General features: G+C 37.6%; 2 protein-coding genes and 1 long non-coding RNA gene across 4 annotated transcripts; 1 reads left to right on the top strand and 2 right to left on the bottom strand.

Moving 5' to 3' along the window:
- Nucleotides 1-3,339: 3,339 nt before the first annotated feature.
- On the bottom strand, nucleotides 3,340-4,505 carry LOC148696482 (uncharacterized). The gene is made up of 2 exons (XR_015963652.1): nucleotides 4,358-4,505; nucleotides 3,340-3,533 (listed from the first exon to the last, which is right to left on the bottom strand). It is a non-coding gene; the product is annotated as an uncharacterized LOC148696482 (long non-coding RNA).
- A 4,597-nt stretch (nucleotides 4,506-9,102) lies between these two features.
- On the top strand, nucleotides 9,103-17,037 carry LOC137710527 (arabinosyltransferase XEG113). 2 transcript variants are annotated; one of them, XM_068449572.2, is made up of 13 exons: nucleotides 9,103-9,658; nucleotides 10,386-10,682; nucleotides 10,832-11,037; nucleotides 11,119-11,224; nucleotides 11,908-12,164; nucleotides 12,338-12,473; nucleotides 13,000-13,094; nucleotides 13,195-13,248; nucleotides 14,248-14,361; nucleotides 15,873-15,971; nucleotides 16,069-16,188; nucleotides 16,382-16,468; nucleotides 16,580-17,037. In XM_068449572.2, the coding sequence occupies exons 1-13, from the start codon at nucleotides 9,505-9,507 to the stop codon at nucleotides 16,745-16,747; spliced, it is 1,893 nt and encodes a 630-aa protein (XP_068305673.2). In that variant the 5' UTR covers nucleotides 9,103-9,504; the 3' UTR covers nucleotides 16,748-17,037. The 2 variants fall into 2 exon arrangements, with proteins under 2 accessions (XP_068305673.2, XP_088552226.1); XM_088696100.1 differs by having other exon boundaries at nucleotides 9,206-9,658; nucleotides 10,392-10,682.
- A 326-nt stretch (nucleotides 17,038-17,363) lies between these two features.
- LOC137710529 (catalase isozyme 1) lies at nucleotides 17,364-21,294 on the bottom strand. The gene is made up of 8 exons (XM_068449574.2): nucleotides 20,930-21,294; nucleotides 20,649-20,745; nucleotides 19,730-20,007; nucleotides 18,578-19,354; nucleotides 18,303-18,392; nucleotides 18,003-18,070; nucleotides 17,828-17,921; nucleotides 17,364-17,727 (listed from the first exon to the last, which is right to left on the bottom strand). The coding sequence occupies exons 1-8, from the start codon at nucleotides 20,942-20,944 to the stop codon at nucleotides 17,668-17,670; spliced, it is 1,479 nt and encodes a 492-aa protein (XP_068305675.1). The 5' UTR covers nucleotides 20,945-21,294; the 3' UTR covers nucleotides 17,364-17,667.
- Between the last annotated feature and the right edge of the window lie 201 nt (nucleotides 21,295-21,495).

Below are 21,495 nucleotides of genomic sequence, written 5' to 3'. Positions count from 1 at the left end.
ACTCCCGAGAGTGAATGTACCGCCTTTCCTCAAAGAACACAAAGCAAATGAATTGCGTGTTGTAAGAGTAGTGTGGAAGTGCTCTGCATCAGCAGGTTCATCGTCCAAGTCGATACTTTTCATCTTCTCCCCAGATTATGTGCAGGAAGCAGCAGGTTCCCCTCCGCATAATTTTGAGTGCTCCATGGCTTTTGGACAAAGTGGAGGAGAATTCGGAGGAGAAATAGGAGGAGACGGAAGAATTTCTGTGTAGGGAGAAGCAGGTTCCCCTTCACAGAATTTCGAGTGCTCCATGGCCTTTGGACAAAGTGGAGGAGAATTCGGAGGAGAAATTGGAGGGGACGGAAGAATGTAGGTGAAAGGTATGGTTTCAAGTGCTCCATGATTGCCATTTTTACTTCAATTCGATTTCCGGAAATGACAATCAGAAACCAATGGCTCGTTTTTGCTATTATCGGCAAAAATGGTTGTTTTGGGTGAAGGGCAATGTACAGTGTCTTCAAGTAAAAAACATGCTCTACTTCATGAAAAAAAATTTAAATAAAAAGCATGCCACAACTATATAGTTCATCAATTAGATTGATTTTGATCTCACAACGGATGTTTCTAAGGAGAAGAAATTTCAAGTTCGATCTACCTTCAGACTTTGTAGTGTGTTTAATATTTAGTTTCAACTGACACATTGTAGTGAAAGTGTTGTATTTTTTAGATATACGATGGCGAATGCCAAAATTGAGTTCGAGGTGAATTTGTGAAAATTTGAGCGGATGTTTTTGTCTTGAAAATTTTCAGCACATATGACTTACTCACTTTTAGGTCAGAATTGCATGTGTCTTTCCTCTCAATGTTGAAATTATATGATAATTAGGGGTGAAATTTTTTGCCAAATTGCCATGCCAACCGTACCATACCAAAGTTGTGCCAAAAAATTTGTACCATTGGTAATGGTACGGTATTTGTACTGTACCACACATTTTTGGTACAGTAATGGTATTCAAAACCATTACCAATGATATACCGTACCGTACCATTACTATTAATATTATATCATTATTTATTCATTTATATATAATTAGGTATTATTATCATTATATATGCACTTTATATTTTTTTTCCTAGTCATTGATCCAATCATCTCACCCTCTAACCTCTACTTTCCCAATAAAAAAACCTAAGCCTTCTTGCACTGCAACTCTTCATCTTTTCACTCATCTAGCCACCAACTTCATCTCTGTTGCTCCAGTTCCGGCGACTCTCTCTCTTCGGAATCCATCTCATATTCTCCTTCATCAAATTGGGATGTCTTTTTTCCTGACTTCATCTATCAAGTCAATTTTTGTACAATTTTAAAGAATATAGAGATGGAATTGAGGAATCTTTGTAGTTTTTTTTTAGGGATATTGGATTCTTTGAGCAGTTCTTCCATCCATTTACTTCTTGTTTCTTAAATGAATCTCTATAAAATTCTCATAATTAAATTAAAATTTTTTTACCAACCGTACCATACCAAAGTTGTGCCAAAAAATTTGTACCATTGGTAATGGTACAATATTTGTACCGGACCATACATTTTTGGTATAGTAATGGTATTCAAAATCATTACCAGTGGTATGTCGTACCGTACCACTACTATTAATATTATATCATTTATTTATTCATTTATATATAATTAGGTATTATTATAATTATATGTGCGCTTTATATTTTTTTCCTAATCATTTATCCAATCATCTCACACTCTAATCTCTACTTTCCCAATAAAAAAAACCTTAGCTTTCTTGTTTTGCGACTCTTCATCTTTTCACTCATCTAGCCACCGACTTCATCTCTGTTGCTCCAGTTCCGGCGACTCTCTCTCTTTCTCTTCGGAGTCCATCTCATCTTCTCTTCATCAAATTGGGATGTCTCTCCCTGGCTTCATCTATCAAGTTAATTTTTGTACAATTTTAAAGAATGTAGAGATGGAATTTATGAATCTTTGTACTATTTTTTTTAGGGATATTGGATTCTTTTAGCAATTCTTCCATCTATTTACTTCTTATTTCTTAAATGAATCTCTATAAAATTCTAATAATTAAATAAAAAAGTTTTAGATACCCAAAGGGAGTGGCCAAAACACGTTTGAGCCTTAAATTGGGTTGTTAAAAAAGAAAAAAAATCAAATTTTGGCCCAAAAGAATGGTCCAAAACAAAATGGTAATTACCATTACCATACCATGCCAACCGAACTATTTGGCATGTCGAAATTAGGTATACCGAAAATTTGGCACAATAATGGTAATATATTTTGTCATACCAAAAGTTTGGTATGGTAATTGGTACATGAATTTTGATATGATAACCGTACCAATACCATCCTTAATGACAATTGGTAAAAATGGCAACCACATCCACATGCATGGAAAGGAAACAAAACTAAGGCACTTATTACACATCATTTTCAACCATTGAATCCTCAGATAAGTAGCTATATATCATAAATATCACTTCTACTCCCTTTTGCTTTCCTTCCTCCCTTCTAATTTATTACCACAATCTCAAAATCAAGTCTGGTGTACTTGTATACTGCCAGCCTCATGATACGTGCAAGTTTCATTTTATTTTTTGGAATTGGAATAACCTAATTTAAGATTGGCACAATACAGTTTAAAAGCAATGAACTAATTTTTCCGCTCTTCCTTTGTTGTCCTCTTACTTTCGTTCTTGTTTTAATATTAGTAAGTTTGAATAAATTAAAGGCAAATAAATAGACAAAAACAAGATATGTAATCATGTTTGTTTCCATCCTTTTCAATGAACCCTTCTTCATTTCTCATCCATGCCTTCTCTCTCTCTCTCTCTCTCCCTCTCTCTCTATTTCCGGGTTTAGTATTTCCTTGAACGTACTAACACTTTCTTCATATAAAATAGAAAACATCATAGGGTACAGAACCCTACCTAAAAAAGTTCGAAAAACTAAAAATTTCATCTTTGGTAATCAAAAGCTTGAGAAAGTTGGCGTTGTCCTTGTTATGTCCCTGACTTTCGACGGTGAGGGTCAGTGGTGCTGAAGGATTTCTGGGTTTAATGGGGTGTTTATACTTTTCCTTTTTAGTATGACAGGTAGCTTTTTTTTAGTGGATGGTATCATGAGTCAGCATTAGACTTGTGCCACCTAAGCAACTTAACAAATATGTAATGGGAAAAGACGAAATCCTGTCAAAATGAAGCGAACATTGAGTTTTAGGTATAAAGTGACACACCCCGACCGAGATCAGGGAGTGCTGGCCGTCACACGAGGGTGACGTAACCATGTGCACGTGCGGAAGCTAAAAGAGTAGTAATAAAAAGTACGAATAATTAAAAACTAGCATACAAAGTACTAAAATAAGTGCTAGCGTAAGTGAGACACAAATTCAGAGCAAGTCTACAGCAGTCCAAAAGAAAAGATGCGACAATAGTACACCCGAAGGTGACCCTACGCTGGTGAGTGTCTGTCAGAAATGCCGAAAAAGCCCTCTGGGAAACCACCGAAACTGCTAAGCAACTAGAACCTGGAGGGGCGCAAAACAAAAGCGTGAGTGGGCAAAAACAAATCTTTTCGAAAACCATTTAGTAAAATACATTCTAACCCCTCGCCGTAAAACCTGTATACTTCCCAGAAAATAACATATATACGTATGTATATATATGCCAATCATGCTCAAGGGTATGCCAATCATACTCAAGAAAATGCCACGTCAAAACTCATAATGAAATGCAAGTGCTCAGGTATATCTCATAACGATAACATATAATCTGGCAGCCGGAGTCACCTAACGTGACCTGTACGGCTGAATATAGAGCTCAAATCTCAAACTCAATAACTGAACCTGCCCACGAGTCGGAACCACCTAAAGTGGTATGTACGACAGGCCTGGGTGTAATACATATATACGCTCTAGTGCTACGATCACGTGAAGGCTGTGCGAATAATCGCGGGTCACCTACGAGTCGAAACCACCTAAAGTGGTCTGTACGACAGGACTGTGCACCTAACTTGGATCCAAGCTGAGCGTGTGGTGCGGGAGGTGAACATCACGTGAAGGACTGTGCCCTACTCTGGGCGGGAGCACTAACACCGGGGGTGCAGGTTATGAGCTCTCTAAGCATCTCAAACCATTACTGAAATATAAACATGTATACCACTTACCTGGCACTTACTTGTGCGTCCACAGCACCAAATATGCATATGTATATGTATATCACTACTAATGTATGCAATGATGCATAAACGATAATAATATGGTGCATGGCATAAAACAAATAACCCTTTTTTACTCAATTTCTGGGAAAATAATTGTATATAGGTATATACGGAAAACAAAAGCCCACTCACTGGTATGTGGAAGGGTCGTAGCCCCCTTGCCTCGAGTGCGCACGCTCGTCCTCGGGATACGTATCACCTATATGCGAAATAACTATAAAAACGTTAATTTTAAAACACATAACCAACTTCTCGTAATAACTTCTCATACAATGCTCAAATTGGACAAATGAATATACCAACGTGCTCTACACAACCTCAGGATCACACCCATATTTTTATAGAAAAATTTTCCACCGCCGCACGCGCCGGCCACGCGCAGGCACGTGCCTGGCACGCTGACGGCGTCAACTGACGCCGTGAGGAATATTCCGTTAGTTCTAACGGATTCCGTCAACGGCGTCAGGAATATTCCGTCAGATTTGACGGAATATTCCGTCACCTTCTCCGGCGACGTCGCCGGTGCTGGAAACTGGAAAAACCTGCAATTCGTGTTTTCTCACTCAATTCTCAACCATTTTCCACGATTCTAACACCAAATTGAAGCTTAGGACTAGTAGAACACGATCACACAAGTTTTAAAGGCTAAAAACCACGAGATCTTACCTGTCACCAACCTCCAAAATCGGCCAAGTTCGAACAGGACGATTCCGACGTCTAAATTCCTCCAACGAGTTACTCCGGGACTCCTGGGAGCCTCACCAAGTCATCTACGAGCTTCAAAATACCAAAAACGTGGTGAAATAAGTTTGCATGAATAGTACCCCAAACGGACCACTTCGAAACGACGTGAAAACGTTAGAGTTCTTACCTGAAAATGGTACGATCGTGCTCCTCTCAACCTCACGAGCTCGAATATGGGTTTATTCCCTCGATCTGTGATGATTTGAGTGAGTTGTGTGTGTGTCCGTACGTTTATGGTGAATGGGAAGGGAGAGAGAGACACGGGACAGAGACAGAGAAAGGGATAGAGAGACAGTGTATGTGTGTGTGGCCCAACATATGCCACACCACCCAAAACCACCAAACAACATAACGAAAACAAACTAGGGGTAAAATGGTCATTTCACATGTACATTTAATAATCTCGGAACGGGATGTCACATAAAGTGGCGATATTTTAATTTAAAAAAAAAACATTAAGTTCGAGTTACATGGGAGGTAACAAAAAAATAAGACTTTAATCAATAGAAAGGCAACATCATGTACAGAAATCAGTCAATTTAATCAAAACCTATCACATATACAAATTACAAGTTGATCTTGCAAAGAAATTATGCAAATTCCACGGTAGTGGGAAGCAAGGATCCGAACCATGATGGAGCAATTTAATGAAATGGACTGGGAATGAGAATGTGGTAGGGAAGGCAACGGAAATACATTGTTAGAAACAACAGTAATAATAAAAAGCATCATGAAAGTGAAAGACCGCAAAAATTACATTGCACAAAAGGGGCTAAAAATATATGCAAAGGTTCAATCCGCAAGTCTGTTCCCAATAAACTGAAAGTTTGTAAGCTTCTTGACATCGATATTTCTTGTTGGAGGCTTAGAGGTGAAGTCTGCATAAGATAGGCTGACGGTGATGGTGTAAAACTTGAACTTTGATAAAAACACATGATGATAGCAATACATTATACATTACAAAATGCTTAAAGAGAAAACCCCATTTACTGTACGAAACTAAAATCTTGAAATATTTTGATTGATTCCATATGAAACGAAGGCACATAATTTGAATTTGCATTTACGGAAACAACAATAACAACATACCTCAACATGAACAAACGAACCAAAGAATATATAGAAAAATTGAACATATTCAGACACACATATAATATATAAATATAAGTAAAATGATGCATCAAGATTCATGATAGAAATTAAGGTTACAAACCAAATCAAATTGAAGTTAGTAAACTAACTCTATAACTCATAGTCATATAACTCTGTAACTAATTTCATATTGTTGAAATGATAAAATCATACCTGCAATGTGACATCCCACATCGCCCAGGGGAGTGATCCTTAAATGTATATTCACATCCCTACCTAGCACGAGGCATTTTGGGAGCTCACTGGCTTCGGGTTTCGTAGGAACTCCGAAGTTAAGCGAGAAGGGGGCTAGAGCAATCCCATGATGGGTGACCTACTGGGAAGTTGCTCGTGAGTTCCCAAAAACAAAAACCGTGAGGGAATGGTAAGCCCAAAGCGGACAATATCGTGCTACGGTGGTGGAGCGGGCCCGGGAAGTGATCCGCCCCGGGCCGGGATGTGACAAATTGGTATCAGAGCCAATCCCTGGCCGGAAATGTGCCGACGAGGACGTCGAGCCCCTAAGGGGGGTGGATTGTGACATCCCACATCGCCCAGGGGAGTGATCCTTAAATGTATATTCACATCCCTACCTAGCACGAGGCCTTTTGGGAGCTCACTGGCTTCGGGTTTCGTAGGAACTCTGAAGTTAAGCGAGAAGGGGGCTAGAGCAATCCCATGATGGGTGACCCACTGGGAAGTTGCTCGTGAGTTCCCAAAAACAAAAACCGTGAGGGAATGGTAAGCCCAAAGCGGACAATATTGTGCTACGGTGGTGGAGCGGGCCCGGGAAATGATCCGCCCCGGGCCGGGATGTGACATGCAACCAGCACGCATCAAGTAGAGTGCAATGAGTATGAATGATGTGACAATTTTAAACCTTCAGATGCATTTAATGGTCAGGATTAAAATTCATAGAATTCATATAAATTCATTTAATGCAAAAGATTAAAATTCTCATATTGGGAAGTTTTCAATCCCTTCGTTTTTTTTTAATTTTTTAATATTCACGTGGGCCCTAGATTGACACGGGGCGCCTAATCATCATTTACATGGGTGCCACGTCACATGTTAACTGCTGTTTTAACAGAAAGTTTAACATATGTATGAAATTGTCCAAGAATTCACTTTAGGTACCAAACTAGGATGAAAAAAACTTGAAGTATGAAATATTGAAAACCAAGAAACTTCAAGATAGTAAAATGAGATTTACTTTAGTTTAATTTCCATGTGATGTCCAATCATTGTCTACGTGGACGCCACATCATCAATTAATCGAGGTTCTGACGAAAAATTTAACAAATGTATGTAAGTGTTCCAAAATTATAACTTTATGATCTTGAATTTTAATAATTTCACGACATCACAAAGTTGCAATTTAGTTAGTTTTTACAGGAAAGAGGGGAGATAAGAGATGAAACCAAGGGTAAACATGCAACTGTGGAAGAAAAACAAAGAGAAAAGAGAGAAAAATGTATAGAATAAAAACGACTCATCACTATACACACGTTAAATTTTGTATTCATTATTCTTTTAGGTTAACTAAACAAGAAAATTGACAAATTATAGAAAATAAGATTCCATCATTTTTATTTCTGTCATTTTGGAATTTCTCATCCAAACACAGTGTGTAAATGAATTTATGAAAATACCAAAGTATTCAATCAAGATCTCAAATGATTTTACAAAAATTTATAGAAAACCATTAATCTATTCAATTATGATTTTAAATAAATTTACAAAAGTTTATGTGTATTCCAAATATCACTGATTTGATACGATTTTTAAAAGTGATGGATTTTGGAGTTTATATTGTAAATTAATCCATAATAAATCTTGCCTTTTTCTATAAGATTTTGATGAGTTTGTCTTACCTTGTTTCTCATGATATCTTACTGATTTATCACTCTCACCATCACAATCATTTGCTCTCCCATTTTCATCATCTTCATCTCCGGCTTCCTCCACGTCACATTGCATGCCTCATCCAAATCACAACAGTCTCATTTCCCACTTTCATTCGTTCTACCACAATTGAATCCGAGTCTCCCTAACTACTGCACAACCAAGAAGTACGATCGTCCCTCTAATCTCAAAACATGATTTTGTCTTTGCATGAAAACACAAGAGTAAATGTTTAAGCCAGTGTGTATCCTACGATGAATCTCAAAATACTTGGCAATTGCTTGCAGGTTGTGATGGCTAGTGACTTCCGTTGGAGAGAAATTTGGTTGTCCCAAAGCATTGGTTTTATAAAAAGATTGCTTATATGGTAATACCATGGTTTTTCACATGAGGATGTAGGTGCAAAGGAGATGCAACTTTTTGGTATGATTTCGACCTCTAATTTGTTTATCAGGTATAATTTCTGATCTTCAATTTTAGTAATTTCACGACATCACAAAGTTGCAATTTAGTTAGTTTTTACAGGAAAGATGAGAGATGAGAGATGAGAGATGAAATTGAGGGTAAGTATGCAGGTGTGGAAGAAAAACAAATAGAAAAGAGAGAAAAATGGTTATTCACTGAAAAAATGGGTAAATACATTGCAATGAGTATGAACGATGTGGCACACTCTAACCCTTCAAATGCATTTATTTGTCCAGATTAAAATTAATAGAATTCACAAAAATTGTTCAAAATAAAAAATAAAAACTCACAAACTCCATTAAATCCACTTAGAATTCACTTTTGAAATTCAAATGGAGTTTATAAAACTCAATTAAAATTCTTCAAATTAAAGTCGTTTAATCACAAATAAATAAATGGTTAATGATAATTTTACAGAATTTGTCTATTTATTTTTGTATAGTTTGATCATCAAATGATTTTATATTGTATTATTTTTTCACACATATAATATAATTTCAATATTAAACGATTTCGATCGTAAGATTGGGAATTTGATCCTCTCTTGAGCTTGAGCTCAGGAATCTCCTGACCAATCAAAATTCAACGATCCATGTGTGTTACTCAACAGACTCTTGAGCCCAAGCCCAGGAGGGAATCGAATTCCGTAAGATTGAAATCGAGGAATTCGTAGCAAAAGTGAATGGGGAGGAACTCTCATCAACCATTGAGTCAAGTTAATCCTTTTTGGTAATCATGTGGGTTTTCAGTATTAAAAAAATAATAGGGAGAAGGATGGGACAAACATGGTGCCTAGAAGAGTTGACCTTGGCAGTTGGGCAGCTGGGCAGCCTGTGAGAGCAGCTCAGAAGAAAAACTGAAATAAATCTCTCCCTCTCTTTCTCTTCTTAGATTCAGATTGATTGATTGGGATTTCGATTAGGGTTTCAGTTTCTTTCTTCTCGTCTTTCCTCCCAGACGAAAGAAGAAGGAAGAAGATAATGACGCGGGAATGGTGACCAAATAAACCAAAAATCCCAATAAAAAGCAGAAAAATGGCGTGGAAGAATGCGTTCGACAAGGCGAAGCCAGTGTTCGTGACGATATACGCCACCGTAATAATTGGGATCGTCTTCTCGTCTTTGTATGTGATATCCGCCATCTACTCCGGCAAGTCTGCCGCTGATTCCACCACCTCCTGGCTTTCCCGTCAGTTCCCCCTCTATCTCTCTCTCTTGATTTGCTTACAAGTGAAGTACCTTTCAATTCATTTTCTGCAAAAGCTTCAATCTTTATCACTTACATTGCATATTCGAAACGGGGCTTTGAGATTTTAATAATTCAGCACATATGTGCTCAATTAATAATTAACGCAATGGACCTTGTCCTTCTAACCAAGTACAAATTTTCAACTCCTTGCTTACATGTCCAAGTGATGAAACTGATTCAGCTATTACATCGTAACCGGCGAACATGAATGCAAGCTCATTTAGGAATTATATGATCAAATTTTCTACCTTTGGTATTTTTTTATAATCTTTTCGGGTTGGGTAGAACTAAAGGCGATCAACTCTGTGCTTCTTGTTTCTTCTTATACACCAAGAGTGTGAATTTTACACATTGTGGTTACTGCCGTTGTGTTTTGGAGTTGCCATTGGAGCTGATTTAGTCCGTTCGGTCTAAGTATGTGTGTTTGACTTCTGAGCAGACTCCAAGCATTGGATATATGCGTCAGATTTTGTGTATGTGATTTTGACGTTCTATTATCGATTACCCTGCAGTCAGTAATATTGTATAACTCGGGACTTTTTGTTTTGTTCAATGCACCCTTTGTTGCAATGTCTTGTGTTTATTCAATAAGCAATCTGTCTATGATCCCAGTCTTCTCCCTCTTCGTGCATGTGTTTTATTTATGTGAATGAACGAATTGTTACAGATGTAGGTTCTCCTCCTTTAGAGCAAGCACCCAATGTTTCTCAACCAGAAATAGTTCAAGCAATGGCCACACCTTCAGTAGGGCCTCAAAGCATGTCAACAAGACCTATTTGGGAAGCTCCCCCACGCACAAAGAAAATGCCACCTTTGAAGAAATTTAGACTGAGCAAAGAACTAGTTCAGCAAAGAGTGAAGGATAACGTTGTTATAGTGACCTTTGGGAACTATGCATTCATGGATTTTATCCTGACTTGGGTTAAACACTTGACTGATCTGGGGCTTTCTAACCTTCTCATTGGTAAGCTACCCCATATTCTCAGGCGTGCTTTTTTCTTTCTTTACGGCCTTTGCAATTTGTATACATTTCTTGTTCCACTTCCCAAGGAAAAAAATGTGCTTGTCTTTCTATTTTCATTTGCACCTCTGAGTTTGACCTTGATGGCTTAGGTGCAATGGACACCAAACTGTTGGAGGCTTTGTATTGGAAAGGTGTTCCGGTGTTTGACATGGGCAGCCACATGAGCACAATAGACGTTGGATGGGGGTCGCCAACATTCCACAAGATGGGACGAGAAAAAGTTATACTGATAGACTCAATTCTCCCTTATGGTTTTGAGCTATTGATGTGTGATACAGACATGGTTTGGTTGAAGGTACTTTTTAGCTAGCGTTCAAATTTTTAATTGTTTAGCTGCTTCGTATGGCATTATGAGTTATCAATTTTCTTGGAACAGGACCCACTTCCGTATCTTGCTCGCTATGCAGAAGCAGATGTCTTAACTTCCAGTGATCAAGTTGTACCAACGGTCACCGATGACAGGCTGGACATTTGGCAACAAGGTAAAGATTTTTTTTAAGATTTCTCCTTCTATCTCCTTTATCCTTTGTTTGCAGCTTTTCCATGAGGAGGATTTCAGTATAACTTGCATAAGATCTGGTGATATAAAAATGTGTCCCACCACAAATGATTACTATGGGTCTACCCATCAGGGAACTAGTATAGGATCCTAAACTCTCCTTATTTTTGTAGATACCTTCATTACTATTCTTGGATGTTTAGGCACTTAGAAAAGAAAAAGAACTACTGAATGTGCCTTTTGTCCTACTCCTAACGAACCTATACTAATATGTTATTCTGGTTTCTATTTAACACTCTATGAATATTCTTCATGTACATACCAAGTTGGATTAATATATATGTCAGTGTTGACTGTAGTATACTCTGGAATTCATACACATGATGTATATTGCTGCAGCTCCGTTCCTGGATTTAAAAGATACCCCAGTGTTTATTTTTGAACATAGGAGTTGTGCCCGTGTCAATGACTAATATGCTCACCATTCACACTCTATCCACATTGTTTAGTGCAGTCTAATTTTGACTCCCTCTTTGTCTCTGGTCACCCTTGTTTATTTTTATTTTAGAAGTTATTTGTTCGGTTATGTTTCTTTTTCATGATCAATAGATTTAAAGTTAACTCAAAATTTGAGAATTTTAAAAGATGTATCTTCACCTATAACAGTTGGTGCTGCGTACAACATTGGAATTTTTCACTGGCGGCCAACAGATCCTGCTAAAAGATTGGCTAAGGAATGGAAAGATATGCTTCTAGCTGATGAGAAGATATGGGACCAGAATGGGTTTAATGATCTCGTACGAAGACAGTTAGGGCCACCAGTTGATGGAGAGAGTGGACTTGTATATGCTTTTGATGGAAGTCTCAAGCTGGGAGTTCTGCCTGCGAGTATATTTTGTAGTGGGCATACATATTTTGTCCAGGTAGATCCTGTAGTTTTTATTTGATAGTTTGGGTATCTTTTCAATTTACAGTGTTATTCCTTATTTTAATCAATTTTGCTGTCAAAGTTAGGTGTCTTTCAAGGACTTAATGCAACTAAGCTATAAAAGGTTATGTTTCGCTTAAGCCCTAAGCTTTAACGCTTTAATGACAGGCCATGCATCAACAATTGAGATTGGAGCCATATGCAGTGCATACCACATTCCAGTATGCAGGTACCGAAGGAAAACGCCACCGACTACGGGAAGGCATGGTTTTCTATGACCCACCAGAATACTATGATGCACCAGGTACTCAAAGGAAATATCATTGATATTGTACTGTACATTGGATATCTTCTAAATCTTATTAGGATGCATCTTTCTTTCAATTGCTTGCTTAATGCGAATGTTCGGTATCATCCTTTGCATCATCTCTGCCAAGATTTCCTTCCAATCTCATGGAACTTGATCTTTCACATTAAGAAACCAAGGTACTGTTTGGTAGCTAGAATGAGCATTGGAATAGAATGGTACGTCTGAGAATTAGAGGGTATAGTAGGAAGAATTGAAAATTTGGTATTACCTACAATATATGGGGGAATGAACATTCTATAGGAATACTAGACCATCTCTAATAATTAAAACACCAGCTAATCTCTTTTTCCTTCAGAACTTCTAACCTCGTCAGCAATCAAAAAGTTTGTGATTTAGAAGTGAAAAGTTGATCACTTGAATACACGGATACGCTACTACTGCACATTTGTTCTTACTGATGACTATTTATACAATTGACGCTTAACATCTTTCTTAACAAGGACTTTGCAAATTTACGCAGGAGGTTTTTTGTCATTTAAGCCGTCTATTCCTAAGAGCTTGTTGCTAGATGGGGAGCATAATGTTAAATCACATTTTACTCTTATTAATTACCAAGTATGTATGTGCTAACCTGCTTCCATAATCTTTTTACATTGTGTGGGATCGTATCTTAGTGTTACATCTTATAATTTTTATTCTAAATGATTTTGTTCAGATAAAACAAATAAGAACGGCTCTTGCAATTGCTTCTCTGTTGAATCGCACCCTGGTAAGAAAAATTATATGTATATTATCTCTCTTTTATTTTATTTCAGTCTATTTTTTGGACTGAAATGTTCTGGTGATATATGTGTGAATGAATTTAGTTTCGGATCATTAAATGAGTTTGAGTTTGAGTTTGGTTTGTTTAGATGTACCTGGGTGAAATTACAATCCACCATTAACAGAAGCCTTGATGCAATCGTCATCATCAATTTATCATATATGGAAATTGGGGGTTTATTAATACATGTTCCATTGTGCATGCTTCACAAAATATCACAGACAAGGCTTAGTTATTATTTTCTTGTTCAAAGGTGTAAACCTTGTAAGGACCTGCATGTCTAACAATAGAGTGGGATCATGACTGATAATCTTAAGTACATACGTAGATATGTCTTCTAAGTTCTATGAGAATATAGAAATCTCAAATCAGATATTCTAAGTCTTGTATCTCTTTATATAAATCACGGGCTTCTCCTCTAATAATCCACTGGTTTTTGGTTGCATTGTCTAACTCTGACAAGGTATGTGAGTGGGACAATTTATCCACATTTCAGGCCCAATTTGGCTATACATGCTCCGTGTCATCCAATATATAAGTTAATCCATCTGTTTGGCTCAGACCAGCCACACATGAGTTAGTGTTGAAAATATAAAACTCTTACATCTGGTATCCAAATTCGTGTATCTCAACATATAAAGTCTTGGTCCTCTCCACTAGTAGCTATTTGGTTTTAGATTGGATGGTTCAACTTTAACACAGTGCAATTTAAATTGGTCACCTTTTACACACTATAGATACTGTGTTGTTTTGCTTATTGGTTTGGTCATAAGGATAAGGGACAAAATCAGTCCTCTAATTAATCAAACAACAGTGTGCTGGGATATGTACTTAAGGTTTTAGGGTTTAGGTTTACAAGTTTGGAATTCATTATTGTTGAGATGAAATAATGCATTTTTCTGCATATGTATTTTAGTCGTCATCTCTTTTATTTGTGTTTTTTAGGTTATGCCTCCACTATGGTGCAGGTTGGATAGGCTGTGGTTTCCCCACCCTGGCGTTCTTGAGGGATCTATCACTCGACAACCTTTTATTTGCCCTCTAGATCATGTGTTTGAGGTATGTCCAATTTGTCAGAGCTAACTTTATACAGTTTGTTATCTTTGCTTCCACAATAGACAAGATTGCTCGAAAAAAAATTCTTGTAAGACAGTTGCCATTCCTTTGGTAGAATTTTGTATTAAATCAGCCTTTGTACTAAAATAGCAGAATGTGTCAGACAAAAAAAAAAAAAAACAGCAGGATATGAGTTGCATTTTCTAAATTGAGTCAGTTACCATATTAACTCAAGGCTCTTTTTGCTAGAGTTTAATTGTTTGGAGTAGTGAGTTGAATTACAATGTCATGGGACAAAAAGTAGTGATCGTATTATCAACTTGGTCCTCCTTGCAATGGGCTCGATTAGAATTTTAGACTTTTCCCCTCTCCACAATAAGTATGCGATGGAGTCTGAATGACTATTTGTGCTGATTACTTTGTTGTTACTACCCTTGCTAAAAACCTTAGGATTACTAGAAGTGTCAGTTGAATTTTCTGATTGCATCTCGTTGTGATATCCCAGTTGCCATTTCTGAGCATGATTTATTGCAAAAGGGGGAGAGAGGGGGGTGGGGGGGGAATGGGTTGGGGTTGGGGGGGTGTGGGGTTTCCTTAGAGGGGATGGTTTCTAGTAGTGTCTTTTCTCTCATTTGTTTTTGGTTGGATGTGGTGCAACCGCCCTTATGATCGTTTAGGGAATCGGCTTCACCTGAGATATTTTTCTGTATTTATACACATCGTAATAGTCAACTGGTAATACAATGTCTTTTTCAGCTAAACTACAGATAAACCAGTCGTAACTTCGGCCTTATAAAATGTTTTATTTTTGTCACATAGATACCTATGTGGTTTCCTCTGCTACATAAAAAAGTTAACTTTGGTAGTAATTAAGCACGTCTGCAGCACATGATTTTGGTAAGACGCCATCAAAATCATACCTAATCTCTACTTCTCTTCCATCAATTTTCATATTAATTAGTGATGAATGACATAAACGATAAGTGTCATGATGCCTGAGGACAATACATGTTTTACGATCTAACCACAAGATGTGTTTCCATAATTTTCCTTTTTCTCTATCCTATGTGTGGACCCTTTTTATTATAAACATTTAAAAGTGGCTGAGCTACAAAATACTCTCTAATCCCTGATTAACAGAACATGAAAAGTTTCAAGGAAAATTCATGGTTGGATTGGATATTTGAGAAGCTGAAATTTCTATAAACTGGAAAGAAAAAAAAAAGATTCAAGGAGAGAAAAAGAGGCATACAGCGGTTATTTAATTATTTTCCTACACCTACCTGTGTACAATCGATTTTCTGGTTTTTTTTTTTTTTCTTCACCTTTGTCATTTGTCAAATCTTACATCTCGTTTAAACTGATTAAGTTCCACTGTTTAGATTAATGGGTTTGTACAGTGTGAAGCTTCCAAGAATTGCACAAATAATTCATAGGAACATTGGTGTATCTCAAGGTCCTACTGTGAAATCCCTTCCGGAGGTGGTAGCTAACAAAAGTGTACTGTATCGCAGGTGAATGTCATGCTTAAGGAATTGCCAGCGGAGATATTTGGGCCCCCAATCGGTATTAGAGAATACTCATTCTTTGACAATCCATTGATGCCAAAACAGGTAAATGGGTATCTATGAAATTTTTTAAGTCAAAAGAATCAGTTCCATTGATTCTGTAGCTAAGAGTAGACAACTTCATTTATGAATTTTGTTTTAGGTGAAAGAGTCATGGCTTGATGTCCAGCTTTGTCAACAAGGAACGCGAGATTGCATAACTTCAAATACTACCACCCCTTCAGGAGCACTCAGATTTCCAAAGAGAAGCAATGAAGAAACGGTAATCTGAATTAATACGTGCGTGCGTGTGTGAGTTCATTTTATTTCTCTCTTGGAAGTGTACAGATAAATATATGTATGTTTTATATGTGTAACAAACCTTGTTCCTTCTTATCCCTATTAATAAGTAGTGTCTTTTGAATCCTGGTGTTCTTAGTGACTTACACGATATTGGATTTCACTTGTATATGCAGTTCAAGACAGTATTCTCCTCGTTCAAGGATGTAAAAGTAATTCAGTTTTCTTCTATGCAAGATGCATTCCCAGGTTTCACCGACAAGGCAAGTCTTTTCGTCAATCTTATTCGGCTTTTCTTTCTTACTTTGGTTGTACATGCACCACATGCTTCGTTATCATGCGCTGATCTGACGCTTTGCGAAATTTATGGTCAGGCAAGGGAAGAGAAATTCAGGAATCGTGCAAAGCGGTATGTTGGTATATGGTGTTGTGTGGCTGAACACACTCCTGGTCACATATACTATGACATGTACTGGGATGAGAAACCAGGTTGGAGACCTATCCCTCCTCAAACCCGTGAGGACGATCACCCACCACCGTAAGATAAACGGAGCAATATATCTGTACGTGGATCTGTCAAAGGAAATAAAAAGACGAGGAGTATGGGAAAGTATCTGACAAACGAATTAGTTCCTAACTTACCTACATGAATAGACACGAAGAGGACTGCATCCATGTTTGTACACGGAGGAGAGGCTGTACCGAATGCCGATCCATATTAAGAACGGGAGAAATAGTGTTGTGTATTAAAGAAATCTTTTTCAGGTGTATCATTCATAATCTTCATATGTAGCTCCAATAAAAGAAATGGAAAACTTTATATTAATTTGCACGTCTATTTTTTTCCATATGAAAATAGAAAAATATTAGGCGAGACTAGTTCTACGTCAATTGACGTGTGCGAGGCAAAGGGGAAAGGACTGTTGTACCTTGAACCCTCCGCCGGACCCCTCTATTTTATTTTATTAATAATATGAAGACAAAGTAAAACAAGCGGGAGGATTAGGTCGAAACTCGGCCTTAAATATTTCAGTAATCAAATAAAATGAGGAATATCATTGATCAAGAATACAAGTTCGTATGTATAAAGGACGATACAATACGCGTCAAATTTGAATGGGTTAGATTAGAAGCCTAAAAACTACGTACGCATCCGCATGGCTATAAAAGTACATCCGATTAGGAGCCACATATCATATGCAAGTCAAGCACAAGTATGATTACACATCTTGTATAGAAACAGTGAAAACTGGCGCCTGCAACCGGCACTTGTTACATTGGAGTTGCATAGTACCATCGATTCGGACTTATTACATTGAGGCAACACGTCACTTATATGTGAAATTTAGTATAACAGTATCACAGCACGAGGATAAACAATTTAACATTTGATTTCTCTCCTCCCACATTTTCCTTTCACTATGTCTTATCGAAACTCAAACATCTTGCATTGGCATCACCCTCAAATGCTCGGCCTCACGTTAAGACGAGATGCCAGTTTTTGACCAAAAGATCGGTCAGCCTGCATTTCAATTACCACCAGCACACATCATATTCCAGTAAAAAATCACATCCAATTATACCAATTCACAAATGCGAATACTTTGCGCGTATGCACTCACCTGAGACCAGTATGAGATCCAAATGCTGCGAATTTCATAGGTGACACGAGGATCGGATAGGGCATCAACCCATCGGTGGAGGAATCGCTCTTGCCTGCAATTAACATTTAGATTATGAACATGACGTTTAAATACATTTATTTCCACATAGAGACATCATAGGGTTGGCAGCTACCTGTCGGGTGCCCAAGATCTGTATCTCTCTCCAGGTTGCTTGAAGTTGTTCTCCTTCTCTATGACGCACTGCATATCCAACAAAACCAACATACACAAATTAAACGCAAAGTTGCTACATGAATCATGATGTGCAGCGCACCAAAAGGATTCAGAAATGCAACAAGCATTCATGCATGTATCTAACTTTTTACATTCCAAGTGCTTTCAAGTTTCAGGTAAAAAGAGAAACACAGAAAACAAGAACATGGGAAAACTAAGGGAAATTTAAATGAATTCTTCTAAATTGATACAAACTGACCTTCTCACGCTTTCCAGTGCAAATATTAGAAGGAATTGGGAAGGTCTCAGCATGGCGAGCAGGATCATACCTTGATGGGAAGTAGTTAACCTACAGAAAACAGTATGGCATCTGAGCAGAGAAAACTTTGATGAAAAAACAAGTGAAAATTTAAGCACATGTCTGAATCTTTAGCAATGCAAGTGTAAAAAGGCACAAAGATATTCAATAAGCGTCAGCAATTGAGGGAAAAGTGGTATCGTACTTGGAAAAGAAATTCAAAAGAGCAAAAGTACCTCCTCATCTCTGTGCATGAAATTCATAAATCCTTCATGGTGATTGTTGTGATGAGAACACTTGGGAGCATTAACTGGGAGCTGCAGATAGTTCGGGCCAAGACGGTGCCTCTGAGTATCAGAATAGGAGAAGATTCGAGTTTGGAGCAACTTATCATCTGAATAATAGACACCAGGGACAACAATGGCAGGGCAGAAAGCAAGTTGTTCATTCTCTGCAAAGAAGTTATCAATGTTCTTATTCAGTACCAAACGTCCAACTGGCTGCAGGGGAAGAATATCTTCAGGCCAGATCTTAGTAACATCAAGTGGGTCAAAGTCAAATCTGTCTTCATGATCAGGATCAATTGTCTGAATAAAGAGTTTCCACTCCGGGTAGTTGCCAGCTGCGATGGAGTCATAGAGATCCTTGGTAGCGTGGCTGTGATTAGCTCCTCCAACCTTAATAGCCTCATCCTCCAACAAACACTTGACTCCACAAGTGGGTTTCCAATGAAATTTCACATAGTGTGCCTTCCCGGTCTTACTGATAAGAGTATAGGTGTTAACACCAGACCCTTCCATGTGCCTGTAATCTTGTGGAACTCCCAGGTCATCCAATAGGAAGGTGAACATGTGCAGGCTTTCTGGATGGTGGGAGAAGAAGTCAAGGATCCTCCAATTCTCTTGGATGTGGGACTTAGGGTTCGGTTTGAGAGCATGGACCATGTCTGGGAATTTCATTCCATCACGGACAAAAAAGACGGGGAAATTGTTTCCCACCAAATCAAAATTACCCTGTTTAAGAAAAATAAAGTCATGGCATGAGTAAAGAAAGGAATGCAAGTATAAACAAGCAAAAACATTAGGACCAAATGATTTCCAAGAGTTAGTTAATAATAATGTTACAAAGAAATCAACATCTGTAGAATCAAAACAATATTTAAAAAAAGAAAAGAAAAGGATGAATGCCATACTTCATGGAAGTCACAAGACTACTGGGTTTAGTTAAATATGACTAAAGTCTTTGTCACTGGAGCAGTGACTCGAGATACCACTGCATATTTTTAACTATAAATATGCTGTTGAATATAATTACGATCATCGACGTGTCAAAACTCAACTATCATTATCCAGAGGTCATAAAACATCAATAAGCCAATGAAACCTCACCTCTCTGGTGTAAAACTTCACTGCAAAACCACGAGGATCCCTCAGGGTTTCAGGGCTGCCACGCTCATGGATAACAGTGGAGAAACGCACAATGACAGGTGTCTGAACTCCAGGGGCTCGAAGGAAGTCAGCACATGAAAGATGAGAAATGTCATGGGTGACCTCAAAGAAACCTTTTGCACTAGCTCCCCTAGCATGGACAACACGCTCTGGGATCCGTTCTCTATCAAAATTGGCGAGTTTCTCCACCAGATGGTAGTCCTCAAGCAGAATTGGACCTGACAAATAGACAAAGAATTAAATTCTTAACTGCATCTACTCAACTCGACATAATCAACCATCCTGATTACATGCAAAAGATGTGATAAGAATGAAATTAGCGGTTATACATTTTATAAAGTATGTCAAATATAGATGACTGCTCTCACTTGCAGAGATAGTAACTTTTATTTAGTTTCAGGCAACCAGACAATCAAAAAATCATCTTGACAACCCGAGAAGCAATGAAAAAAAGGGACCCGCAGGAATTCATTGAAAACCAACAGACTGGGAACTATAGTTGAGAAATTTAAACATTAATGTCAAATAGGGAAAGTTCTAACTTCAAATACAAACAATATATGTGTGTGTGTGTGTGTGTGTGTGCGCATATATATCCGAAAAACAATGAAAAACAACAAGAGTTTCAAAATAGTAATCATCTTCATCTTGTAGATCACAATAACATAGACAGAATATCGATGCATACACAGATTACAGCATCAAAACATGATTACGATTATTCACAAGGTGCTTGAAAAGCGATGTGCAACTAAAAAAACACAAAAAAAGTAAAACTCGAAGCAAATTTGCAATTGAAAATCCGTCAAAAGCAAATAAACAAATAGATAAATTAAAAGTGGATTAAGAATTAAATCACCTCTGGGTCCAACAGTCAGAGAAGAGTTGTTGTTCGAAACTGGAGCACCGGAATTGGTGGTCCAGAACGGGGAATTGAAAGCACTTGAAGGGCGGTGCTGCAACAACACACAAAAACAAACCAACCCAAATCCATTAGAGAGGGCTCTGTTTGGCAGCCGAGAAAATAAACAAGAAAAGTAATTCAACAAGAAAATCAAACTTAAATAAATCAATTAAGAGCATAAACAAGTAAAAAAGAAAACATCCCAGAAAGATTTAAGACTAAGATTAGAGTAGTACCCTGTAAGGATCCATGGAGAAAGGTCAGGTTAGATAGAGAGAGAGAGAGAGAGAGAGAGAGAGAGAGCTTGATGGATAAGGTAAGAGGTGAGCAGAGGAAGGGGATAAGCCACTCACTCAGACATTAGAGTTGAAATGTAGGTTTCTTTGTTTTCCAAGGAATTAGGTTTTACTTATTTAATTTGATTTACGTATTTAATGAGGTTTACTTATTCAACTTGCCTTGTGTTTTGTACTCTGTAGGTGGTTTCTTTGTTTTCCAAGGAAGAAACAAATATGTATTAGAATTGCGTCGAATTACGAAATATTTTGTTTAACTGATTTTAATGTAATAAATATTTCATTAATCAAATAAAATGAGGAACATAATTGATTAGGAACACAAGTACAAATGCAACTGAAAGATAATACAATACTAATCCACGTAACCATATCTAACCAAACGAAAAAATAACGCTCACAAAGACAACCTTGCATAACCTTATAATAAACTTGCAAAAGATAACGTTCATGCGTCAAATTAGAATGGAATAGATTAGATTATGGTACTCTTGTAAAACCAGTTG

The sequence above is a fragment of the Pyrus communis genome, chromosome 6, assembly GCF_041283825.1.
Source record: "Pyrus communis isolate YQ-2024b chromosome 6, ASM4128382v1, whole genome shotgun sequence".
In the NCBI taxonomy this organism is placed as follows: Eukaryota; Viridiplantae; Streptophyta; class Magnoliopsida; order Rosales; family Rosaceae; genus Pyrus; species Pyrus communis.
Note: the sequence above shows the minus strand (reverse complement) of the source record. Positions and strands in the feature narration are given on the sequence as shown.

Bases quoted from the DNA above. Each gene is read 5' to 3' on its own strand.
- LOC137710527 (XM_068449572.2), top strand. From the start codon at position 9,505: ATGGCGTGGAAGAATGCGTTCGACAAGGCGAAGCCAGTGTTCGTGACG. The intron at 13,095-13,194 runs GTATGTATGTGC...GATTTTGTTCAG, and splicing joins TTACTCTTATTAATTACCAA to ATAAAACAAATAAGAACGGC. The intron at 15,972-16,068 runs GTAAATGGGTAT...ATTTTGTTTTAG, and splicing joins ATCCATTGATGCCAAAACAG to GTGAAAGAGTCATGGCTTGA.
- LOC137710529 (XM_068449574.2), bottom strand. The intron at 18,071-18,302 runs GTCAGTTTGTAT...TTGGATATGCAG, and splicing joins GCACTGGAAAGCGTGAGAAG to TGCGTCATAGAGAAGGAGAA. The intron at 17,728-17,827 runs GTGAGTGCATAC...ATTGAAATGCAG, and splicing joins GGATCTCATACTGGTCTCAG to GCTGACCGATCTTTTGGTCA.